Source organism: Oreochromis aureus, linkage group 1 (assembly GCF_013358895.1).
Source record: "Oreochromis aureus strain Israel breed Guangdong linkage group 1, ZZ_aureus, whole genome shotgun sequence".
NCBI lineage: Eukaryota > Metazoa > Chordata > Actinopteri > Cichliformes > Cichlidae > Oreochromis > Oreochromis aureus.
The window spans coordinates 13,501,440-13,523,820 of record NC_052942.1 but is presented as its reverse complement, the minus strand read 5'-3'; the positions used below and the strand labels follow the sequence as shown (position 1 = coordinate 13,523,820).

General features: G+C 40.3%; 1 protein-coding gene across 1 annotated transcript; it reads left to right on the top strand.

The window, feature by feature from the left end:
• The first annotated feature begins 18,928 nt into the window (after positions 1–18,928).
• On the top strand, positions 18,929–20,909 carry LOC116323970 (SUN domain-containing protein 2-like). Its single transcript, XM_031744477.2, has 9 exons — positions 18,929–19,006; positions 19,133–19,223; positions 19,353–19,507; positions 19,610–19,665; positions 19,781–19,916; positions 20,005–20,132; positions 20,233–20,406; positions 20,503–20,592; positions 20,787–20,909. The coding sequence occupies exons 2-9, from the start codon at positions 19,135–19,137 to the stop codon at positions 20,907–20,909; spliced, it is 951 nt and encodes a 316-aa protein (XP_031600337.2). The 5' UTR covers positions 18,929–19,006; positions 19,133–19,134.
• Positions 20,910–22,381: the final 1,472 nt, after the last annotated feature.

Here is a 22,381-nt window from a genome sequence, read left to right as displayed (position 1 = left end):
AGCATAACTTATATTTGGTTTTAATGAGAGTTAGGTATGCTTAGTTGCTCAATACTGACATGTTGAATAAACAAAATAAATAAAAATAAATATGTTTTAGTTAACCAGTATAATGAATCAGAAACGGAACAGTGATTCTGATAACAGGCCTCACTCAGAGCTTGTTCACAGTCTGACCTTGCTGTGTTTGGTTGGTAAGAGCAACATACTGGAGCCACTAATCTCAGAGAATGTCAGACTTATGAAATGTATGATTTAATAAAAGGAAGTTGGAAAAAATAAATATAAATAATTAAATGGTGCTTAACAAACAGAGTGCTAAGAGTGCACTCACACTGAGGCATGTCAGCAGCCACAGATCTGAGTATTCCAACCAAATCGACAGCCTTTGAGAATAAAGAGAAAAAGGTACAATTGCACTACCAGCGGCTATTTTCCTTTAATGTAATAAAGACCGAACAATTTATCTTTCTCTCAATGTAGGTTGCTTACTCAACCAAATAGAATATTATATATCTCATAAAGTAATTAAAGCTCATTAATCCTGACAGTCAGAGTCTTAATCTTTTTTCTCCTCCTAAAGACGAACAGCATACTTTATGTCTAAAGTCCTACTCTGTGGGATTTTATGAGCATGTCTGCTGCACATCATATGCTGCAAACAGTAAAGTGGATAAGACTGAGTAAAATCCCAATTTGACTCATACTTGCACATTATGTCAAGTATACCAGACTGCTAATTGCATTTACATTGCAACTAAAACCCTCAGTCTCAGAGAACATATGCATAGAAGAGCAAGCATTTCTTTGTGGCTGATATCAATTCTCATTCACACACCCCATGACAATATGCAAACCACTGTATTGCTGCAGTTGAGCAATGTGAGAGGAATTAGCACTCTGGTTGTTGGAGTTGTTATCAGACTCCACGAGCATTTAAAAATGTGTAACGTATAAATCATGGACACAAAAGAGATCTGCCTCATAAAGGTTCTGCATTATTCGAATCTGCAAGATTAACTTAGCAGCAAGAGGTCTCGATAGGACAGCATTCACTGCAACGACTCCCGTTTATCTGAGTTTATTTACTGATTTTTCTGATTATTTGGCGAAAGTAAGTACCAAATCTTTAAAATATGATTTCCCAAAGAAGGCAACAAGGTTTGTAAGATTTTGTTGCAGAATATATGTTTTATATTTGTATTTAAAAAAACAATCCTTCCCATATTTGTCTTTCACAGCTATGCTGAGAAAAAGCAGTCGGTTACAGTCTACTGGCTATTATAATAGTACCAACGAACCAGTCATCTCCTATAAGGAGACACTGCATCGGTAAGTGTTTGTATGCATATTTTTTTTTGCTGTCAAACATGTGTATACACCCATGTCATGTATGCTTTCATAAAACAGTCAGCAGTTCTCAAACATACTTTTGTTCTCATTTGGTTTTATTTCATTCAGAGTTTTCAAAAGGCGTCGATTTCATTTCCGAAACGGCGAGGAACTTCACTTGGAACATGACTTGGAACATGACATTTGTACAAGTGACGTGGAGCCTGGATTTGGCTCAACAAAAAGAAAAACATTTCTCCTCATCCTTCTGCTCTTCTCTTTTGGTAAATGATCCCTTTCCACAAACCATTGCATCCTCTCCAGTACCAATATGTGATTTTCTTTTGAATTAACATCTCACCACATGATTTCTCTTCATCCTAGAAATATGGACACATGTGCTGCCACGCTGTAAATATAGTATTTCTGCTAAATCATAGTATTTCTGCAATCTGATAATATTTGTTTGTTTGAGGAGAATCCTCAATGTCAGAATTACACTGCAGAAAGTCTGTGTCTCTGCGTGTCTCTGTGTGTGTGTGGAAGGGCTGCAGCAGTTTCGGTAGGAAAGGTACACAGCCTCTCTGATTGGCGGATTAAAACTGAGCAGGTCAAGGCTGTTTGACTGACCTAGAAACATACAGGCAATATCATTAACAACCCCTGTGCTCTGTGTGTGTGTGTGTGAGAGAGAGAGAGAGAGAGAGAGAGAGAGAGAGAGAGAGAGAGAGAGAGAAAGAGAAAATTTTTATTCTTTTGGGGGCAGCATCTCATTGTTGGATTGTTACAGACTGACTGACTGGCATAGTAACACACAGGACACTCCATGCTCTGTGTGTCTCTGTGTGCCCTTGTGTGTGTGTATGTTTGTGTTTATGTTTGCATCCATGTTTGTACACATTGTTTTCTGGACATGGGTTATGTGTCACTGGTGTTTCTGTGTGTGTGTGTGTGTGTGTGTCCATATTTGTAAACATTAGAAAAGCAAGAAGTCTAACAATGTTTCTGCCAATTTTTCACAGTTGAACAACAAGTAGTTTTGAAGAAGCTTCAGCTTTTATCAGCTGGCCATTTTGCTTCTCTAATATTTCTGCTTAAGTTATTACTTTTCTCCTAAATTATAGTATTTCTGCTATTATGTTGCATTTCTACTAAGTTATGCTATTATACTACTTTATATTAAGTTATACTCTTACACCATTTCTTCCAAGTTGTTATGTTTGTGCTAAATATTAACATGCTGCTGTATTACTTCTGCTATGTTGTACTATTTCTGCCAAGTCACTATATTTCTCCTAAGTTCTCCTTTGTTTTAGTATTTCTGCAAAGTTATTTTGTTTCTTCTTAGAAATTTCATTTCTACAAAGTTATTACATTTTTGATAAGTTGTTATGCGTCTGCAAAGGTATTACAATTTCAACAACTTTTCAGATACTGACTTCAGCTTCTTCAGCTATTTTCAGCTTTTTCAGCTGTTTTCAGCAGACAGTTTCAACCGTACAGCGTTAACACAGCATTTTCGCAGGGAATGCAAATGTTTGTAGTTTGCTTGTACTGGGTTCTACTGTAAGTGCTCTATATTTCAGCATGACATACTGTATGTGTCCTACATTGAGAAGACTTGAAGCGGCTCATTTTCTTAGAATGGAGCTAAAGATGAAACCCCCAAAACCCAAACAAACTTTCATAAGAGATCTTTATTCTGCAATAAGGGACGCTGAAAACCTAATAAAGATATCATTAAAAATACAAAAATGTAAAATAATCATCAGTCATGCACAAAATCAAAACAATCTGTTTATGCTGTAACCTTTTCTACTTCTGCACACAAACATCAGAGGGCGCTGCTGCTTACTCAGTGGAGACAGCATCAACAAATATCAATGAGATCTTAACAGTTGGGGATTTTGCTCAGAAAAACTACAAATGATAGTTTTGAATACTAAAACTAGTCTTTTACACAGTTTTCTAGTAGAGGTTTGGGTTGTGAGTTCTACATAATGAACACTTTCATAGATGCTGCAATGTCAAATTCTTCATGCGTGCACATGCACAGACAACATGTGCATACTGTTGTGCACATAAAACTCACAGATGTATATGACAACTCAGGTTTGTGGCATAAAATGTGTATTCTTATTTTTAAAAATGTAATACATATACATTTAATACAGTTTTAATAGACACCTTTCAACACAGCCTATGCCTGATTCTCATACCTGCATTAGTTTACTCATAATGTTTAAAAAAAGCAGATGTAAATCTAAAATCTAGGCAAATCTGTAGCTGCCAGCTGTCCTCTAGGCTTCACCTCCAAAAAACCTGTGTCTCTGAACTGGACCTCAACAGTGTTTGTGGTCTCATAAGCTCTCCTGTGAATTTTACTTTGCATACTTGGATTGTTCAAATGACTAATATATTATGCTAAATATGACAGATTTTTCCACAGTGGATATGATGGTAAGAGTTAATAAACCTCTATTAACATCTCTCTCTGTAGTCGGTTAATTCTTAGATTTAGCAATGAAAATGAATTTAAAACAAAACATAGATGACATTTTGTCGCCTCGGCAACCACCAAGATCTCACTGCCTACAGACATTCAGTAACTCTTATTGGATAGTGTTAATAAATATATTTCACTAAATATAAAAGTTTTCCACCTGTCCTAGTTAAATTATGAAAGAAGTTTTCATGCGTGAGAATCTCTAAAATGTCGAATACTTTTCAACTGAACAGTCGTCTTCTGCTTTGGTTAGGTTTTTTTTAACACTTATATTTTCTTTTGTTTTATTTTTTACTGCAATTCCTGTACAGTAGTTTCTACAGTGTTATTTCAGTAGGTGCTACAAAATAAAAGCCTTTCCTTTACAGTAGGTTTGTGGGCATTTTATTTTGAATTGTTCCAATCATGGAACTTCAAAGGAACAGCACTTCAAAGAAACAGGTGGTGATGTCACAGTGCACATTCTACTGGCAAATCCCTTAAATAGGGGTGAAACTCAACCAACTTTAGTTAATCTCAGATGGGAGAAACACAAAACAACCTGGTTGTTAAAACAAAGACAAGGCAGACGCAGAGAAACGCAGACGCAAACGCTGAAACATCTAAAATGGCAGAAGCAAAAACAAAAATGGTCGTCACACCAAAAATAACTATCTTGCAAAGGCCAAAAAATGAGCTTGATGAAGCCAGAAGACCAAATCCTGGAAAGTCTCCTGTGGCACAAGCTCAAACAGAAATGGTCGTCACACCAAAAATAACTATCTTGCAAAGACCAAAAAATGAGCTTGAAAACGCCGGAAGACCAAATCCTGGAAAGTCTGCTGTGGCACAAGCTCAAACAGAAATGGTCGTCACACCAAAAATAACTATCTTGCAAAGACCAAAAAATGAGCTTGAAAAAGCTGAAAGACCAAATCCTGGAAAGTCTGCTGTGGCACAAGCTCAAACAGAAATGGTCGTCACACCAAAAATAACTATCTTGCAAAGACCAAAAAATGAGCTTGAAAACGCCGGAAGACCAAATCCTGGAAAGTCTGCTGTGGCACAAGCTCAAACAGAAATGGTCGTCACACCAAAAATAACTATCTTGCAAAGACCAAAAAATGAGCTTGAAAACGCCGGAAGACCAAATCCTGGAAAGTCTTCTGTGGCACAAGCTCAAAAGGAAATGGTTGTGAAACCAAAGAAAACCAAAAAGCAAAAAGAGAAAAGAGTGGCCGAGGAACCAAGAAGACCAATTACTCGGGCATATGCTCGGGCTCTTCTAGAAGCTCAAAACAACATGGCTGATGGAACAAACCCGAGTAATAAAGAAATGCCAGAAATACCAGAAAACACTGAAGCATCTTCTGAAAGGCAAAACCCTGAATCCCTCACTCTTTCAGAAGCAAAGGAGGATATGAAGATGAAGAGAGAGGGAAATGTGAATAACCCCAGCGGACAGAACCCTGGGCCTAACAGAGGGACTTGGCAACATCAGCCCAATCCCACATTTACACCCTATCAGGAAAGAGTCCACTTTAATCCGTGGCACGAGATTGCTGCTCTCAGACAGCAACTGCAAGTCTCCCAAAACTATCAGAATGCCCTTTATTGGAAAATGGTAGCTGCTAACAAGAGGGCCTCTTATTACCAGTTTCAGGTGAACAACCTTCATGCACAAATGCATGACAACAAAAGACATCATGAGGAAACAATTAAAGACCTCGTAGAGCAGCTGGAGGAGGCTTCTAGCAATAAGACAGAGACAGAGGCTCTCACAAATGACAATGAAGCATTTGTCAAACTTGATGAGGTGATGCTTACCCTGCAGGACCAAATCAGCCACCCTGCCACAGAGCAGTGTGTGGAGTCTACCACTCAAACCAAAGAGGCTTCACACACTGACTCTGTAGGCCTGAAGTCCTCTAAGGAGGCTGAATTTGAGGTCCAATGTAGGATTCAACAAGAGCAGATAGAGATGCTCCAGAAACAGCTCCTAGCAGCTCAAAATCAGCTCAAAGAACAGGCCATTAAACATAGGCAGGAGCAGGAGGCACGCAAAACAGAAATCAGTGACCTCAAATCCCAGCTCTGCTCCAATGATTCGAAGGTAGAGACTCTTGAGCGAGAGCTGGAAGAAGCCAAAGCTTCCTCCCTTAAAATCCCAAAGGAGCAAAACGAACAAAATTCCATCGATGCAAATGAAATGCAAAAATCTGAGCCTCTGAAAGAAAAAGGCACTGGAGGAGAGAAGAAGATAGGAAAAGAGGACTCGCCTGCATTGTCTGTACAGGAATCTTTGCAAAGACTGCAAGAAAAACAGAAAATGCTTACTGCCAAGGTGGCTGACCTCGAAACTGAAGTTAAGAGCCTGCCAGAGATACCGCCAAGTAAGAAAAAGAAGAAGAAGCGGAACTGGCTGCGTCGCCTTTTCACCTAATTGGTCTCAACATCATGTCCTAAAAATCATATTTATATACAACTAAATTGTCAGTGAACATTTGAATCCCACTCGGTCGAGACAGAAGGCCACCCCTTCCTGAGCCCGGTTCTGTCAGAGGTTTCTCCCTATTAAGAGGGAGTTTTTCCTCTCCACTGTCGCCAAGTGCTTGCTCATGGGGGATTTGGGGACTTTTTTTAACATCAACCGCTGATAAGCTCACTGGCATCAAATTTAGGACTCGGCAAATATTTAAATGGATGAGGAATCATCCATTTAAAACATATTTGCTGAGTCATATTTAGTTAATATATAAATATGATTTCTGGGACACTAAGGCCAATCACAGACTAATTTGGACAATTGGGAAAAAAATAAATTGGAAAAATAGAAAAAAAAATAGTTGTGTCATTGTTTCATATAGATTTCAAATAACATGCCATTTTATGTCAACATATTTTACATTTGCAGTGCTCGTGGTCTCATATTCTTATGATCCTGTTCATTTTATGAGTGTATCCTTCTGCCTTGCTTCACATATTTACTGCTGCTTGGCTACCTTTAGTCATGCTAGCATCAGCACAGTTAGAAACAGACAGTTTGTTTCAGAAATCCCTCAGTCAGAAGAACATGGTATATTATATTTAGACGGAAACCAGCGAGCTAACTCCTGCTAACTTCTAACTCCGTTAAATTTCATAAATTCTTTTTTTTTCATGGATGCCTGGATGTTAAACTTAATTGTTACACCTGGTAGAGCAGCCACACTGATCATTTTATTAGAGATGAAAGAATTTAGACACTTTTTCAACTCTCAGTGATGCCGCAGTGATCGTTCGACTTTGGGATCTGCAGCAGAGTTTGGGCCCAGACACAACTAATGACGTCAGACTTAAAGACCGGATTAGACGTGGAAGTAGTGATGCTTTAGTTTTGTGAAAAAGTGAAAAATGAGTGTTGTTACAATACCATTCAGTTTGAAGGTTACAACAGAAAATTATATATTTATATTTCTCATGTGGTATCGGATGGGATTAATTTAACAAACGAAGGACATTTTTCCTGATAATTATTTTTATCCTACTGTAACTTTAATGTATAAAGAGCTAAAACCTCCAAAGTTTCAGGAGTAGTTAGTCGGTATAAGAAGTGTTTGTGAACTAAAAATAAAGAATGCGGGATACTGTTTGTCCATGATTTGGAGAGCCCAGCGTGTCTACCCTTGTCACGACACGTTTAAACAGTTTCATGGTTTGAAAAAAACTATGAAAAACCCAATTTTTCATACTTGTGTTAAGTTTTGTATAGAAATTACAAAACATTCAGTTTCAGGTTGAGGTTTTAAAGCTGTGTGATTGGATGTCAGCGTAGCCTCCTAGAAGAGTCTGATAAACCGAGTGCAGTTCATGATTCAAGGTAAGATTTGAAAGCAACCTTTGATTATTAAATATCTTATTTGCGTCTTAACTTGCATCATTTCTTTAAGTTAAACAATTACAAAGGTATTTTTTTTGACTAAGTTAAAATGCACAATCACAGCATAATTTTCTCTTGTAACTCTGAGAGTCTGTATGGTATCATTGCCTGTCTGTTCACTGGATTGCTGAAATGAAAAGTCAGTTTGATCTGTTCTAGATCTAAATGATCCAAACTTGAGCTATAATGTTTCATAGCTGTCATATTTTTCACCTGTGTGTGTGTGATATGTGATTTTCTACATGCTGGCAGAGCAGCAGTTTGTGCTCATGGATGGTGACGGTGTGGAGAGATGGTGGTGTTTCCTCAGAAGAACTACCAGAGTCACAAACGGCACGAGTTCATCTCACCACCCTGACCTGCTGACTGATGCTTTTTTGCACTGCACAGAGGAAATCAACTGAGCCAAGGTTTGTCCAGTGCCGTGTTATGAAGTGTATATCTTACATCTTCTATGCTTAGATATGTTTTTCTTGACAGAGGCTCTGCAGAGGTTAGACAAAGCAGAGAAAATGAGTTGGATAAGTGGAAGAGGATGGATGGAATATTATTTGTTTGGTGCAAAGTCATTGATTGCACAAAACAGTTTATCTGAAACTGTGGAAAGACTGAATCTTGATATTTTACTTCAATTCAGGTTCATTTATATAGTATATAGCACCAAACCCCAACAACAGTTGGCTCTAAGCACTTTATAATGTAAAATAAGGACTTCACAAAAATGTAATGACGTACTGCAGCAGTATTGAATAGTGCACTGAGGTCTGACAGGACAAGCACAGAGATGAGCCTGTTGTCAGAGGACATTTGTAACACGTAAGGTTATTTGTAGTAAAAGTTAGTAAATATGAGATCAGATCGACAGAATGCCAACACATGCTTGGTCAAAAATATTATCTGGAAAAAACTCAGTATGTACAGTACTTTACAAAACTCCTTCTTACAGTTTGTCTCCAAGGAGTCCCAGTTTGTTGGATTGTTTTTCCAAGTCGTCTTGAGCAACAGCTCTCCTGGCTCTCTGAAGCTCTTTCAGAGTTTTTCTTTGGACACTGGCTACCTTTCCACTCATTTCAGAGTCCAGTCCTTCTACCTGACCATGTTCAGAAAATTTCTTTTCTTTTTTGACCACTTAACATTCACCTAGGAATCATTCAAGCATAAAAATGTGTCAAACTCGAGGAAAGAACCTCTTCTAAATTATATCTTTGATTTAACATATTTATTTCTTCTCATTTCTTTCGTTGAATCTGTGAAAAATGCCAAACATAACACAGTTTGACAGTCATAAAATTGTCACACACTTGGCGGCTAAGATCAAACCCAAGCAGCAAAGTGTAACCAGAAACCTGATGTTGATGTATTTTGTGTTTTGTTGAAAATGTGTTTCAGTTTCAGGGGAGATGTGTGAACAGGAGAAAATATTAAAGTATTGGATATCACTACATTCTCAAGTTAATTGATATATTTTTTGTATTATAAGTTTTAAGAAATGTTGAAATGTGCAGCTGAAAGTTTGGACAAAGCCAGAATCTGGTCTTTGTATTTGTTTATCATTTATGTATGGCTCCTTATACAGGTGGAGCTGGAAATATCCATGGACACAGTGAGTCCAAACTACTGTCGTAGTAAAGGAGAGCAAATCGCCCTAAATGTGGACGGCACGGGTTATGACGAAACCAACACCTACTCTGCGTATGTCCGTTTAATTATAGACTCTTCTTTGATTCAGGTCCTGTTCCTGGTCTGACTGGTCTGACAAAATTATCACAGAAATGTTTTGGCTGTTGCTGTGCCAGAGTAGAAATGGCTAATCCGAACATCTGGAGTCTGGTTTAGTGGACATCTTATCTGAACATCTACATAATAACTTCTAAACATCCATCATCTCCCTCTTACACACAGTTTGGTTGTGCTGGAGGCAGACTAAGCAGGATATCCCACACATCCTTCTCCCCATCACTGCTTCTCAGCTCCTCCTAGATGATCCCGAGGCATTCTCAGGCCACATGATACATAAGAGAGGCAGTTATCTTACAAAGTGCAATTGCAGAATAGTGCCAGTAGATGGCGCCTCCCTCTTTTTTGTTTTTGAGCTACTATGAAAAGGTTTTTTCTTTATTATTATTTTTGGGTCTTTAGTAGTTAGTGCAGTGAAGAGGAGACAGGACAGCAGAGCGAGCGAGTAGGAGAACATGCTGCAAAGGGCCTCGGGCCTGACTTGAGCCCGACCACTGAATTTAGTTTTTCAGCATATGATCTGACACCACTTGTGCCAAAAATCCGGACAAATGTCATTTGACCAAGGAGCAAATCTGAGCCAAATAGACTGATCATTTTTTTCACGTGGCGTCTCATCAGAGGACACTTTTCCTTTTCCAAGCTCCTGTAGAACTGGCAGAAAAATCCTGGAAGCGCTGTCTGAATTCTGTTTCGAGACATGTAATCACAGACACATATTTCCAATTTTTTAGCAGAAAGGTTGGCCTGTGGATAAGCAGTTCTGATCTTGGACAGTGTGGGGAAGTGCACAACGTTGAAGTTGCGCAGTTGTGTCTTAAAGAGATTGACCTTCACACAAAATGCTTTCATGTGCGCATAAAGTTGTGGTACAAGCTGCTCTTTCCCTTGTAGGCTCTTGTTCGGGGTGGTTAAATGATCAGTAAGATCAACTAAAAATGCAAGGTCTGCCAACCATAGAGGGTCATTCAGCTCATGAAGAGGTCGGTCCTTCTCTTTCAAAAATGGTCAATTTCTGATCTCAGGGAGTAAAGACGCTTCAGCACGGCGCCGCGGCTTAGCCAGCGCGCCTCCGAGTGGTAGAGTAGATCCCCATATTCGGCATCCACGTCCGAAAGGAAAGCCTGAAATTCTCTGTGGTACAGTCCTCTTGCTCGAATTATGTTGACAGTTTTTACAATAGTGTTCATTACATCTCCAAGATTGACTGTCTTGGCACAAAGGGCTTCTTGGTGAACAGTACGGTGCATTTTAACAGCCTCACCTCCAGCCTCTTTCACCTCAGCGCACATCATAGACACCATTCCTTTGTGTGCACCCGCCATAGCTGGAGCCCCGTCTGTTGTATCTTCACACAGCTTGTCCCATTTTGTCAGTTGAGTCTGACACAGCTTCAAAAGTATCCATACCCGTTGTTGTGCCTTTTAGACTCTTAAGATCGAGCAGCTCCTCTGTAACTCCACGTCTTGCGAGGAGTTGGGCCACCTCATAGCTGGCTATTGTAGCCTTTTCCTGGACTTTTTGAGCACAAAAAAAATAGTGTTGCTGACCCTGCAGGACAGCTACTGTTTACTTTACTTTCTGCTCTCGCTCAGCACCAGTGTAGGATGCATAGACCTGATGTTTGGTTTCATAATGACGTCGTACATTATACTCTTTCATAACTGCCACAGTTTCAGTGCAGATAAAACAGACACTTCCCCTTGAATTCTTTGAAGAAATATTCACTCTCCCACCGTGTCTGAAATTTTCTGCACTCACTTTCTACCTTTCGCTTCTTTGGTTCTGCCATGTTCAGTAACTTGGGGTAAATTTCTTCTAGGATTGTCCTTTTTGGTGGAGCAACTGCCTTGATCAACAGTAGCTTGCCCTGGTGTTAAAACTAAGAAGTGCAATACACTCAAGCAAAAGTTGAAGTGCGGGCCAATTAAAAATGGACCGCGGGCCGTAGTTTGGACACCCCTGCTATAGACATTAGCACACACTCCAACAGGTTTTCATCCTCTAGAGTCACTTGGATGACACTGAAAACACTACGTCCAGATAAACTCCGTGTATATAGTGAATTATCTTACTTATTTTATGTTTGTTTGTATTTTATTTCAACATATATTTATTGAGCAATTCACATGTTTGTATGATAATGGAATTTACAGCATCAGATAGTTGCTCTGTTTTTGTACATTAAGATCACATAGCATAACAAAACATTAGATAACATGGTACAATACCCTCCCACACGCCCACAACCCCAGTCCCAGCTGTCCAGCTAGCTTGTCATAACGAGAAGCCAAGAAACTATAACTGCTTGTTATAGCTGAAGAAATGTAGAGAGAGGTGCCCAAATTTTACTGAAAGAAGAGTCTATCACAAAAAGAATATGGTATTCGCTCCAGATGTAGTGTATTTTCCAGCTCATTAAGCCAGAGCTTTAAGGGGGGTGCATCTCTCTTCTTCCAATGAGTGAGAATAAGTTTCTTTGCAATAACAAAACAATAGGATATAAAACATGGCTTTGCACTTTCCATTCCCACAGTATCATCAAATATGCCCAGAATAATTATTAGTGGATCAGGGTTCAACTGCATATGAAGAATTTGAGAGATTAAATCAAAGATGTCGGCCCAATATTTTTTTTGCCTTGGGACAAAAAACAAAACTGGGGCTTAACGTATCTTCAGCTAGGGAGCATTTCTCACAGATAGGAGAGACCTCAGGGTATATTTTATTGAACCTTTCTCTTGAAAAGTGTAGAGCATGTAAAGTTTGAAACTGAATCAAGCAGTGTCTTGCATTATAGGAGCATTTATGGATATTCTGCAAACCTTCTTCCCATTGATCTCTGTGATTGTGATACCTAATTCTTCTTCCCATTTAGATTTGATAAAGGATGAGCTCACATGGCTTATTGACATTAGATTCTGATAGGTGCGGAAGAAAAATTTCTCACTACAAGGGGAAAGTTGGAGACACTTGTCGAGACCGGAGATGTTGAGACTCTCAAAGCCCGTACGTATTTCCTGACATAGTCTCTTATCTGCAGGTATCTAAAAAAGTCTCTCCCTGGTAGCTTGTATATCTCTTGTAACTGCTTGAAAGAGGCAAAGACACCCTCCCAGTATAGATTACTGATTGTGCAAAGTCCTACCTGTTTCCAAAGTCTAAATGTATTGTCTAGAATAGACGCTTTAAAACATGGATTCCCTACAATGGGTGTAATAGGGGATAGAGACTTCAAATTAAAGTGTAGCTTGATCTGCTTAAGAATGCGTGTGGTGCTATGTATTACCAAATTGCCGTCATATATAGACTTATCAATGGGCAGGGGAGACAGCAGTATAGCTCCTATACAGTAAGGCTGACAAGCTTCCAGCTCCAGTTGCAACCATGTGAGGGGGTTGCCGTTGTCAGCTAACCAGTATGTCATGAATTTTATACGCACAGCCCAGTAATAGAACAAGAAATTCGGAAGCGCTAACCCTCCCTCTGTTTTAGACTTGCAAAGATGTTTCCCAGCAATTCCATGTGTTTTATTGCCCCATAAAAAAGGTAAGATGAGTGAATTTAGGTTTTGAAAAAATGTTTTAGGAAGGAACACAGGGAGATTTTGAAATAAGTACAACCACTTAGGCAAAATGATCATCTTTATATGATTAACTCTACCAATGAGTGATTTAGGAAGCGTATTCCAGAACTGTTTACTTGACTGAAGCTCAGATATTAAGGGAGAAAAGTTAGATTTGAATGGAGAGGAATAGCTTTTTGTAACCTGAATGCCCAGATAAGTGAGCTTCTCATAAGCCATACTGAATGGGAGGTTTTGCAGCCATGATGGGTTACTCACATGTATGGGTATTGGTTCACTTTTATTCAGATTGATCCTGTATCCAGAGAAAGACCCAAATCACTTAATTTTGTCTATTATGGCAGGAATAGTCTTTCCCGGTTGGGTGATATATAATAACACATCATCTGCATTGAGTGAGATTTTATTATTAGTTGTATCAGTATTATAACCAGAAATAGTTGGATCTTTTTGCGTATGCTTTCAGCAAGGGGCTCTATTGCCAAGGCAAATATCAACAGGCAGAGGGGGGCATCCCTGTTTTGTCCCTCTATATAAGCCAAAGGATGGTGATGGAATCTGGTTGGTAAGAACGCGAGCATTGACATAAAGCAACTTCACCATTGAAATACATTTTTTAACCCAATTTCAATCTTTCTAATATTTCAAACAAATAGGGCCATTCGATCTGGTCCAATGCCTTCTCAGCGTCGCGTGCCAAAACTGCCAACTCTTCTTTAGGTCTGGCAGTGGAGTAAATAGTGGAGTCCCGCTCTATCTGCCATTCCCGAACAGAGATAAGCAAGTTTCTCCGTGACTGCAGCTGCCAGTCAAAGCTGTGAAGATGAGGTTTTAGCCCAATTGAACAGCCTCGTGTTATATGATGCAAAATACATCCTGAAATTATGATGATAGAGCAAGCCAAGTAGAAGCAACTAAAAAAATGAAGATAAAAAAAAGATATTCAGGTTAACTTATTGTACTTGTATGTATGTGTGACTTTACAATGTGAAAAGGCATTATGGCTCCTTAGAGGAGCTTAACTGTAAATCCTGCTGAGCGTGAGGAGCACCAATGATAGTTTTAGAAAAAATCCTTCAGAATAAACGTTTTATTCACTAGGGACCTAGCATTTACCAGGCCAATCCTGGCGGTGAGCGGCGGATCCCTGTGGCTAGCCGTCCTAGAAGCCCGACACAGAGGCCGCAGGTTCCGCAGATTCACACCACGCCGGCGGGGACGAGGAGAGCAGGGTTTTCGGGACTGGGACGTCCCATCCAGGCCGAGGACAGGTACCAGCCAGGCACAGACAGGATCCAACGATCGCCGAGAGAAATGGAGGTTTGGCACCGCTCCTTGTTTTCTGGATAAGGGCTTAAGAGAATACCTTAAAGAAGCTTTCAGCTTCACCAGGAAGCCAGCCCGGCGACCCCGGCGACGGCACTTATGCCGGAGTGGTGGATCTGGAACACGGCACAGGTGAGCCGGGATCTCCGATATTAGCGGGGGCAAAGTTTTATGTCCAGCTTGGTTCCACTTTGCCCAGCCTTTGGCAGAAGGTCGGAGATCCAATAGGGTTAGGCGATCATACACCAAGAGAGAGTTGGCATTTATTACAATAGTCAATAAAATCAAAACAAACAAACATAACACTGGCAGTGACAGACGGCAAGCCACACACACCGGCGCCATCTTGCACACCTGCTGTTATAACCTGAAACAGATGCTTTGTTTTTTAAATAAGGTGTTTATACAGGTACATACACTAAAGTTCCCATTATGTCATTATAATTATTCATAAAACAATGGCACTATATTCTAATGACTTATATGAGGAACAAAGGTGTGGTGCACCTCCAGCGCTTGAAGAAAAATGGCCCAAAACCTCGTCTTCATCATTTCAAAAAGCACGCTCTATAATAAAGCGTTCCCTGAAATATTGAGAGTTGAAGCGCCGGGCTCCCACACCTTGAACTGACCTCTTGTAGGGAGCGATGAGGGGGAGTGGATGTTGGAGACATGGGTACCCTCCATCTGTGAGGATGAAATGCACTGGAGGAGGGTAAATGGCCTGCTGGTACCGTGGGCTGTTGTGGAGCACCCTGGCGTCATGCACTGACCCAGGCCAGCCCACATGTGTATCGATGAAGCGGCCCTGATGGTCACAAAAGCCCCTACAGGAGTATGGAGGGGGACAATTTCCTGTTCCGATAGTACTAACCATCAGGGCCGCTGGGAGGCTTGATGCGGACATGGCAGCTGTCAATTGCACCAGCAGCTTTCAAAAAGGGAGGTAGATGACCTGATGTCGAATAGCCACCACCTCCTCTGTGACCCTGTGGACGATAAAGTGAACAGTGGAACGAGGTATTGCAAACGCTCTAGAAACTACGCTGCAGGATGCTCCACTTGCCAGCCAGAAAAGAAACAAGGACCTCAATTGTGGCACCCCAACCATGTGTCCGATTCTGGTTAAGTCTGTTCAGCACCACTTTCAGAGACTCCCTGCTCAGGAGAAAATCAGGCCTAGTGTCCTCATTATTAAAAAACCTGTCCAGGACTGGGACACTCAGGTTAATCCTGCAGTACTGTGGTCTGGTCTGGTGAAGGAAAATGTGGAAAATAACAGAAACTCTTTTATTCTTGTCATTATTATGAACGTTGCTGTTGCTCTTCTTTAAAAAAAACAAAAACAAACAAACAAACAAAAAAACAATTTTATGTGTCAAAACATTATTTTGATTATTAGCATTTGATGACTATTACCTGACCATCCAGTCTACAACCCACACAAGTGGCTCAGGTAGTGCAGCTCATCCAAGATGGCACATCAATGCGAGCTGTGGCAAAAAGGTTTGCTGTGTCTGCCAGTGTAGTGCCCAGAGGCGCTACCAGGAGACAGGCCAGTACATCAGGAGACGTGGAGGAAGCCGTAGGAGGGCAACAACACAGCAGCAGGACCGCTACTTCCGCCTTTGTGCAAAGAGAACCAGGAGATGCACTGCCAGAGCCCTGCAAAATGACCTCCAGCAGGCCACAAATGTGCATGTGTCTGCTCAAACGGTCAGAAACAGACTCCATGAGGGTGGCACGAGGGCCCGAGGTCCACAGGTGGGGGTTGTGCTTACAGCCCAACACCGTGCAGGACGTTTGGCATTCACCACTACCGCCCTTTGCTCTTCACAGAAGAAAGCAGGTTCACACTTAGCACATGTGACAGAGTCTGGAGATGCCGTGGAGAACATTCTGCTGCCTGCAACATCCTTCAGCATAACTGGTTTGGCAGTGGGTCAGTAACGGTGTGGGGTGGCATTTCTTTGGGGTGCTGCACAGCCCTACATATGCTTGCCAGAGGTAGCCTGACTGCCATTAGGTACCGAGATGAGATCCTCAGACCCCTTGTGAGAACATATGCTGGTGTGGTTGGCCCTGGGTTCCACCTAATGCAAGACAGTGCTAGACAGGGCTAAACTCCTTAGAGAAAACTCGGACATTCCACCGGCCATTGAGCTGCACATTGAAAGGGCACACAGAGCACTCGCCCCCAAGTCTGCTTCTGCTGAGACACCCAGATCGATAGTGATCAAATTTCACCACTACAAAACAAAAGAGAATATTCTACACAAAGCATGGATAAAGAAAGCCATAATGGTGAATGATCTGAATATATTTTTGATCTTGACTATCCCACAGCTGTGCTGAATAAACGAAAAGAATACAAAGAAGTGCAGCGGGCACTGAGGGAGAGGAAAATCCGCTTCCAGACACCGTACCCAGCCAGGCTCAGGGTATTCTACGAGGAGGGAGGAGGGAACAAAAGATTTGAAGGACCGAGGACTCCCGGTCAAGATTTACAGAAGGAAATCTCCTCAGTAAGAACCAAAATAATAATAAAAAGTAGTTATAAACAAAAGGTACGGTACTGTTATCCACCCTGATTTACCTCCCCCTCCTACATGTCTGATTGCATTTGAGCATCCCATATAAAAGTGAAAATATTTTTCTCTTTGCTTCCTTTTTGAGTAAATAAAACCTTACAACTGAGGACCTTTTCTTTTCCTAATGGCATGAACAATTGTTTTCAATGGACTAAAACACCATGGAGGGCCCTTCCTCTGCAAAACGGGACCTCCCCCCCCAAAGCCAGATATTTAATCTGGCAAGCTAAAGACACCGTTCATAAACACCCTTACTTTGGAAACCACTGTTTTGCAAATATATGTTCCCCAGAAGAGTTTTTGGTTCATATCACAAAGTTACTTTCTTTTAGTTTTTAAGGCCTCTTTTCCAGGCTCAATGTAGCAGACTTATTGCTTGTTGCTAGATATGGTACAAAAATTATAAAAATTATCTCCTTCGATGTCAGTGGAATACTCAACCCTATGAAATGCTTCAAGATATTATCAAACACGAAAAAAGAGAAGGCAGATAATGTATATTTACAAGAGGCACATCTAGATGACACAGAACATAAAAACCTGCAAAAGATGGGTTTCACTAGAATATTCTTCTCATTGCATAAATCAAAATGTAAGGGGGGAGGGTGTCGCAATTTGGGGGAAAGATAGAAGGATCTGAATTCACTCTGATTAGCGTATATAATCCACCTGGTAATACGTTGTCCTTTTACAAGAAGATAATAGATTATCCCATGGTCAGCAACAACACTCAGATTTAAATTCAGGGTTGGCCATTTTTGGGATGCAACAAAGAAAGAAAGACACAAGCACAAAAGTATGTGTGTGAAAAAATACTGTGCACGTTTGGATATGTTTCAATAAACACACATTTTCAGGTTCACACTGAGGCATGTCAGCAGCCACAGATCTGAGTATTCCAACCAAAGAGGGGGGAATCAGCAGCCTTTGAGAATAGAGAGAAAAAGGTACAATTGCACCACCCAGCGGCTATTTTCCTTTATTACAATCATATAGCTCGAACAATTTATCTTTCTGTCAATGTAGGTTGCTTACTCAACCAAATAGAATAATATATATCTCATAAAATAATTAAAGCTCATTAATCCTGAACATCAGAGTCTTAATATTTTTTTTTCTCATTCTAAAGACGAACAGCATACTTTATGTCTAAAGTCCTACTACTCTGTGGGATTTTATGAGCATGTCTGCTGCATATCATACGCTGCAAACAGTAAAGTGGATGAGACTGAGTAAAATCCCAATGGGACTCATAATTGCACATTATGCCATGTGCTAAAACCCTCAATCTCAGAGAACATATGCATGGAAGAGCAAGCATTTCTTTGTGGCTGATGTCAATTCTCATTCGCCTAAGCCCCATTCACACACCCCATGACAATATGCAAACCACTGTATTGCTGCAGTTGAGCAATGCGAGAGGAATTAGCACCCTGGTTGTTGGAGTTGTTATCAGACTCCACGAGCCTTTAAAAATGTGTGACGTATAAATCATGGACACAAACAAAAGAGATCTGCCTCATAAGGGTTCTGCATTACCGACAAACATGGAAAAAAGAAGAAACTAGATTGATTTCACAGCTCATCGCAATTTATTCCAACTTTTTTCCTCTGACCTGCTCGTAAACAAATGGTCACCTAGGCAACCGGAGCCTCGGACATCCGCATGGGACCGGCTGGCAGCTGCGTAGCGATGCACGAGGACCAAATAGCTTCCAGTGTGTACGCAGCTTAATGGTAAGTAGTGTCGAATCACGTCAACACAAGAAAGATTAAAGCTGGAACATCTGAAGAGCATTTCAACCCAACTCAGATACTGTACCTTCAGTTAGCGTTGTTTACCATCTGTGCGCATGCGCTTGGAATACGTGTACGTCATAAGGTGGAAAGAGCAAAAATTTCGTATGACGTCAAATATTCGAATCTGCAAGATTAATTTAGCAGCAAGAGGTCTCGATAGGACAGCATTCACTGCAACGACTCCCGTTTATCTGAGTTTATTTACTGATTTTTCTGATTATTTGGCGAAAGTAAGTACCAAATCTTTAAAATATGATTTCCCAAAGAAGGCAACAAGGTCTGCAAGATTTTGTTGCAGAATATATGTTTTATATTTGTATTTAAAAAACAATCCTTCCCATATTTGTCTTTCACAGCTATGCTGAGAAAAAGCAGTCGGTTACAATCTACTGGCTATTATAATAGTACCAACGAACCAGTCATCTCCTATAAGGAGACACTGCATCAGTAGGTGTTTGTATGCATATTTTTTTTTGCTGTCAAACATGTGTATACACCCATGTCATGTATGCTTTCATAAAACAGTCAGCAGTTCTCAAACATACTTTTGTTCTCATTTGGTTTTATTTCATTCAGAGTTTTCAAAAGGCGTCGATTTCATTTCCGAAACGGCGAGGAACTTGACTTGGAACATGACTTGGAACATGACATTTGTACAAGTGACGCGGAGCCTGGATTTGGCTCAACAAAAAGAAAAACATTTCTCCTCATCCTTCTGGTCTTCTCTTTTGGTAAATGATCCCTTTCCACAAACCATTGCATCCTCTCCAGTACCAATATGTGATTTTCTTTTGAATTAACATCTCACCACATGATTTCTCTTCATCCACCAGGTCTAGTCTTCAGTCTGGCAATTTTCACCGGCATCCCCTCTGTCATCATGACAAAGGTATGGCACACTTATGCAGTTTATAAGAACAAAAAAAGGAAAACAATCCTGAACAGAAAGTAATATCGTAAAGGTGTTTACATTAAACATAAACAAATTATTTTTGCAATTATAGATATTCACTACAAGCTCCAAGGAGGCTTGGAAACAACTGGAGGAGCTTCAAAGTGAACTGGCCAGTCTGAAAGAGAAATTCGACTTTGTAGTTCCGGTTGCAGACAGGTTGCCAAATTTTGCCCTGGAGTCACTCGGTAAGTCAGAAACTCAAACTGCCAGTTAGGTCCAAAAAAAATATGTGGTTGTTTCGGAATTTCTTTCTCACTGTTTTTTTATCTATAGGAGCTAGAATCATTGACGATAAGACGTCAGAAAGCTATCCCCCTGACAAACCGTTGCTACGAATCTTTGGTTTCACGTTGATTTGTCCCAACCAGCGACCACGCATAAGCCCAAGAATCCTTCTTGAGGTAAAGACACGTATTCCACAAAGCAAATATCTCATCATATAACAGTCCGACCGCTTTGCCCTTTACTCAACTCTATTTTCCTTTTATTTCCCCTCTTTAGGGCCGGGCACCAATGCTTCCGGGTCAGTGCTGGGCGTTTGGTGGTAGCCAGGGACAGGTTTCAATTGAACTGGCCCAATACATCACCATCAGCCACGTGTCACTGGGGCACATACCACAGATGCTATCTCCAGATCTGACCGTGTCAAGTGCGCCCAGGACGTTTTCAGTATTTGTAAGTCACAGATTCCTCAGTACCACATGATTGACCTTTTGCATACATATACAGTATGTTATAGGAAAACTTGATATGCATCTCTTTGTGTCTCAGGGAAATCGACATACTGAGGATCCAGTCATTTATCTGGGTACCTTCCAATATGACCCAAAGGGAGGGCCGCTTCAAACATTTAAAATAGCTGTGAGTCCACTGTGCCATTGTTCACATGCACATCCACTTTTTTTCACAAACTTTTTAGAAAATAATAATTGTAGATTATCCCCTATATCCTCTTGTAGTAATGACAATATCTCTAAATTTACCATCTTGTCACCCTTTTAACCGTCACAGATGTTTTATTCAACTAACTGTTATTTATCTTTCTTGTCTCACAGCAATCTAACATCAGTGTGGTGAAGTACGTGACACTACGGATTCATGACAACTGGGGCAACTCCCAGTACTCGTGTATCTACAGTTTTAGAGTTCATGGCAAACTAGCATGGCATGAACACTAAAACTAATTTAATAATTTATTAAAACATTGCTTTAAAAAAATCATGTGTGTCCTTTGAAAGTTCTTAAATGACTGTGTATATTATGATACAAAATTACTAATTACAAAACACCTCGAACAGATTATTTAGATTTCACGTACTGAACAATAAGCCAGATGACAAACACTATGGGCCTGAGCAAGAAAAGCAGATCTCGATAGAGGAATGATACAGGATCCAAAAGGCTCCGAGCCTAGCCAGCTACAAAACTGTAATTACTGTGAAACACAGGATAGAACTGCCTATAGAGGGTATAACGTAGAAGTAGGTATTTCATGTTTTACAATATAAATAGAGCCAACATTAAATATATTACATTTGGATGGTTGACTTTAACTCAGTTTAATCAAATACAGTGCCAAGTATTACTTCCATTTCACATCACTTTTTAAAGTTCTACTCTGGTACATCTCCGAGACAAATACAACTACATTTGAAAGCTTTAGTTAGTTATATTTAAGAGCAATATCTCATAATATTTCTCATATTTAGTGAAAAAGAAACCACAAGGCATGATCTTGAATCCTGTTTACATTATACATGCTTTCCTTAGGCAGTATCATCAGAAGGCATAGCATGCATTTTCACTGCAATGCAGATGACACCCAGCTTTATCTATCCATGCAGCCACATAACACCCACCAATTAGTTAAACTGCAGGAATGTCTTAAAGACATGAAGACCTGGATGGCCTCTAATTTTCTGCTTCTAATTTAGATCAAACTGAGGTTATTGGACTCGGCCCTAAAAATCTTAGAAATATGGTATCTAAGCAGATTCTTACTCTGGATGGCATTACCTTGGCCTCCAGTAACGCTGTGAGGAACCTTGGAGTCATTTTTGACCAGGACATGTCCTTCAATGCACTTATTAAACAAATATGTAAGACTGCTTTCTTCCATTTGTGCAACATCTCTAAAATTAGAAATATTCTGTCTCAGAGTGACGCTGAAAAACTAATTCATGCATTTATTACCTCAAGGCTGGACTACTGTAATTCAGTATTATCAGGATGTCCTAAAAACTCCCTGAAAAGCCTTCAGTTTATCCAAAATGCTGCAGCAAGAGTCCTGACAGGGACTAGAAAGAGAGAGCATATTTCTCCTGTATTGGCTTCCCTTCATTGGTTTCCTGTTAAATCCAGAATTGAATTCAAAATCCTGCTCCTCACATACAAGGTCTTAAATAATCAGGCCCCATCTTATCTTAATGACCTTGTAGTACCATATCACCCCATTAGAGCACTTTGCTCTCGCACTGCAGGCTTACTTGTCGTTCCTAGAGTATTTAAAAGTAGAATGGGAGGCAGAGCCTTCAGTTTTTAGGCCCCTCTTCTGTGGAACCAGCTTCCAGTTTGGATTCAGGAGACAGACACTATCTCTACTTTTAAGATTAGTCTTAAAACTTTCATTTTTGCTAAAGCATATAGTTAG

Bases quoted from the DNA above. Each gene is read 5' to 3' on its own strand.
- LOC116323970 (XM_031744477.2), top strand. From the start codon at position 19,135: ATGCTGAGAAAAAGCAGTCGGTTACAATCTACTGGCTATTATAATAGT. The intron at 19,224-19,352 runs GTAGGTGTTTGT...TATTTCATTCAG, and splicing joins TATAAGGAGACACTGCATCA to AGTTTTCAAAAGGCGTCGAT. The intron at 20,593-20,786 runs GTGAGTCCACTG...CTTGTCTCACAG, and splicing joins TTCAAACATTTAAAATAGCT to CAATCTAACATCAGTGTGGT.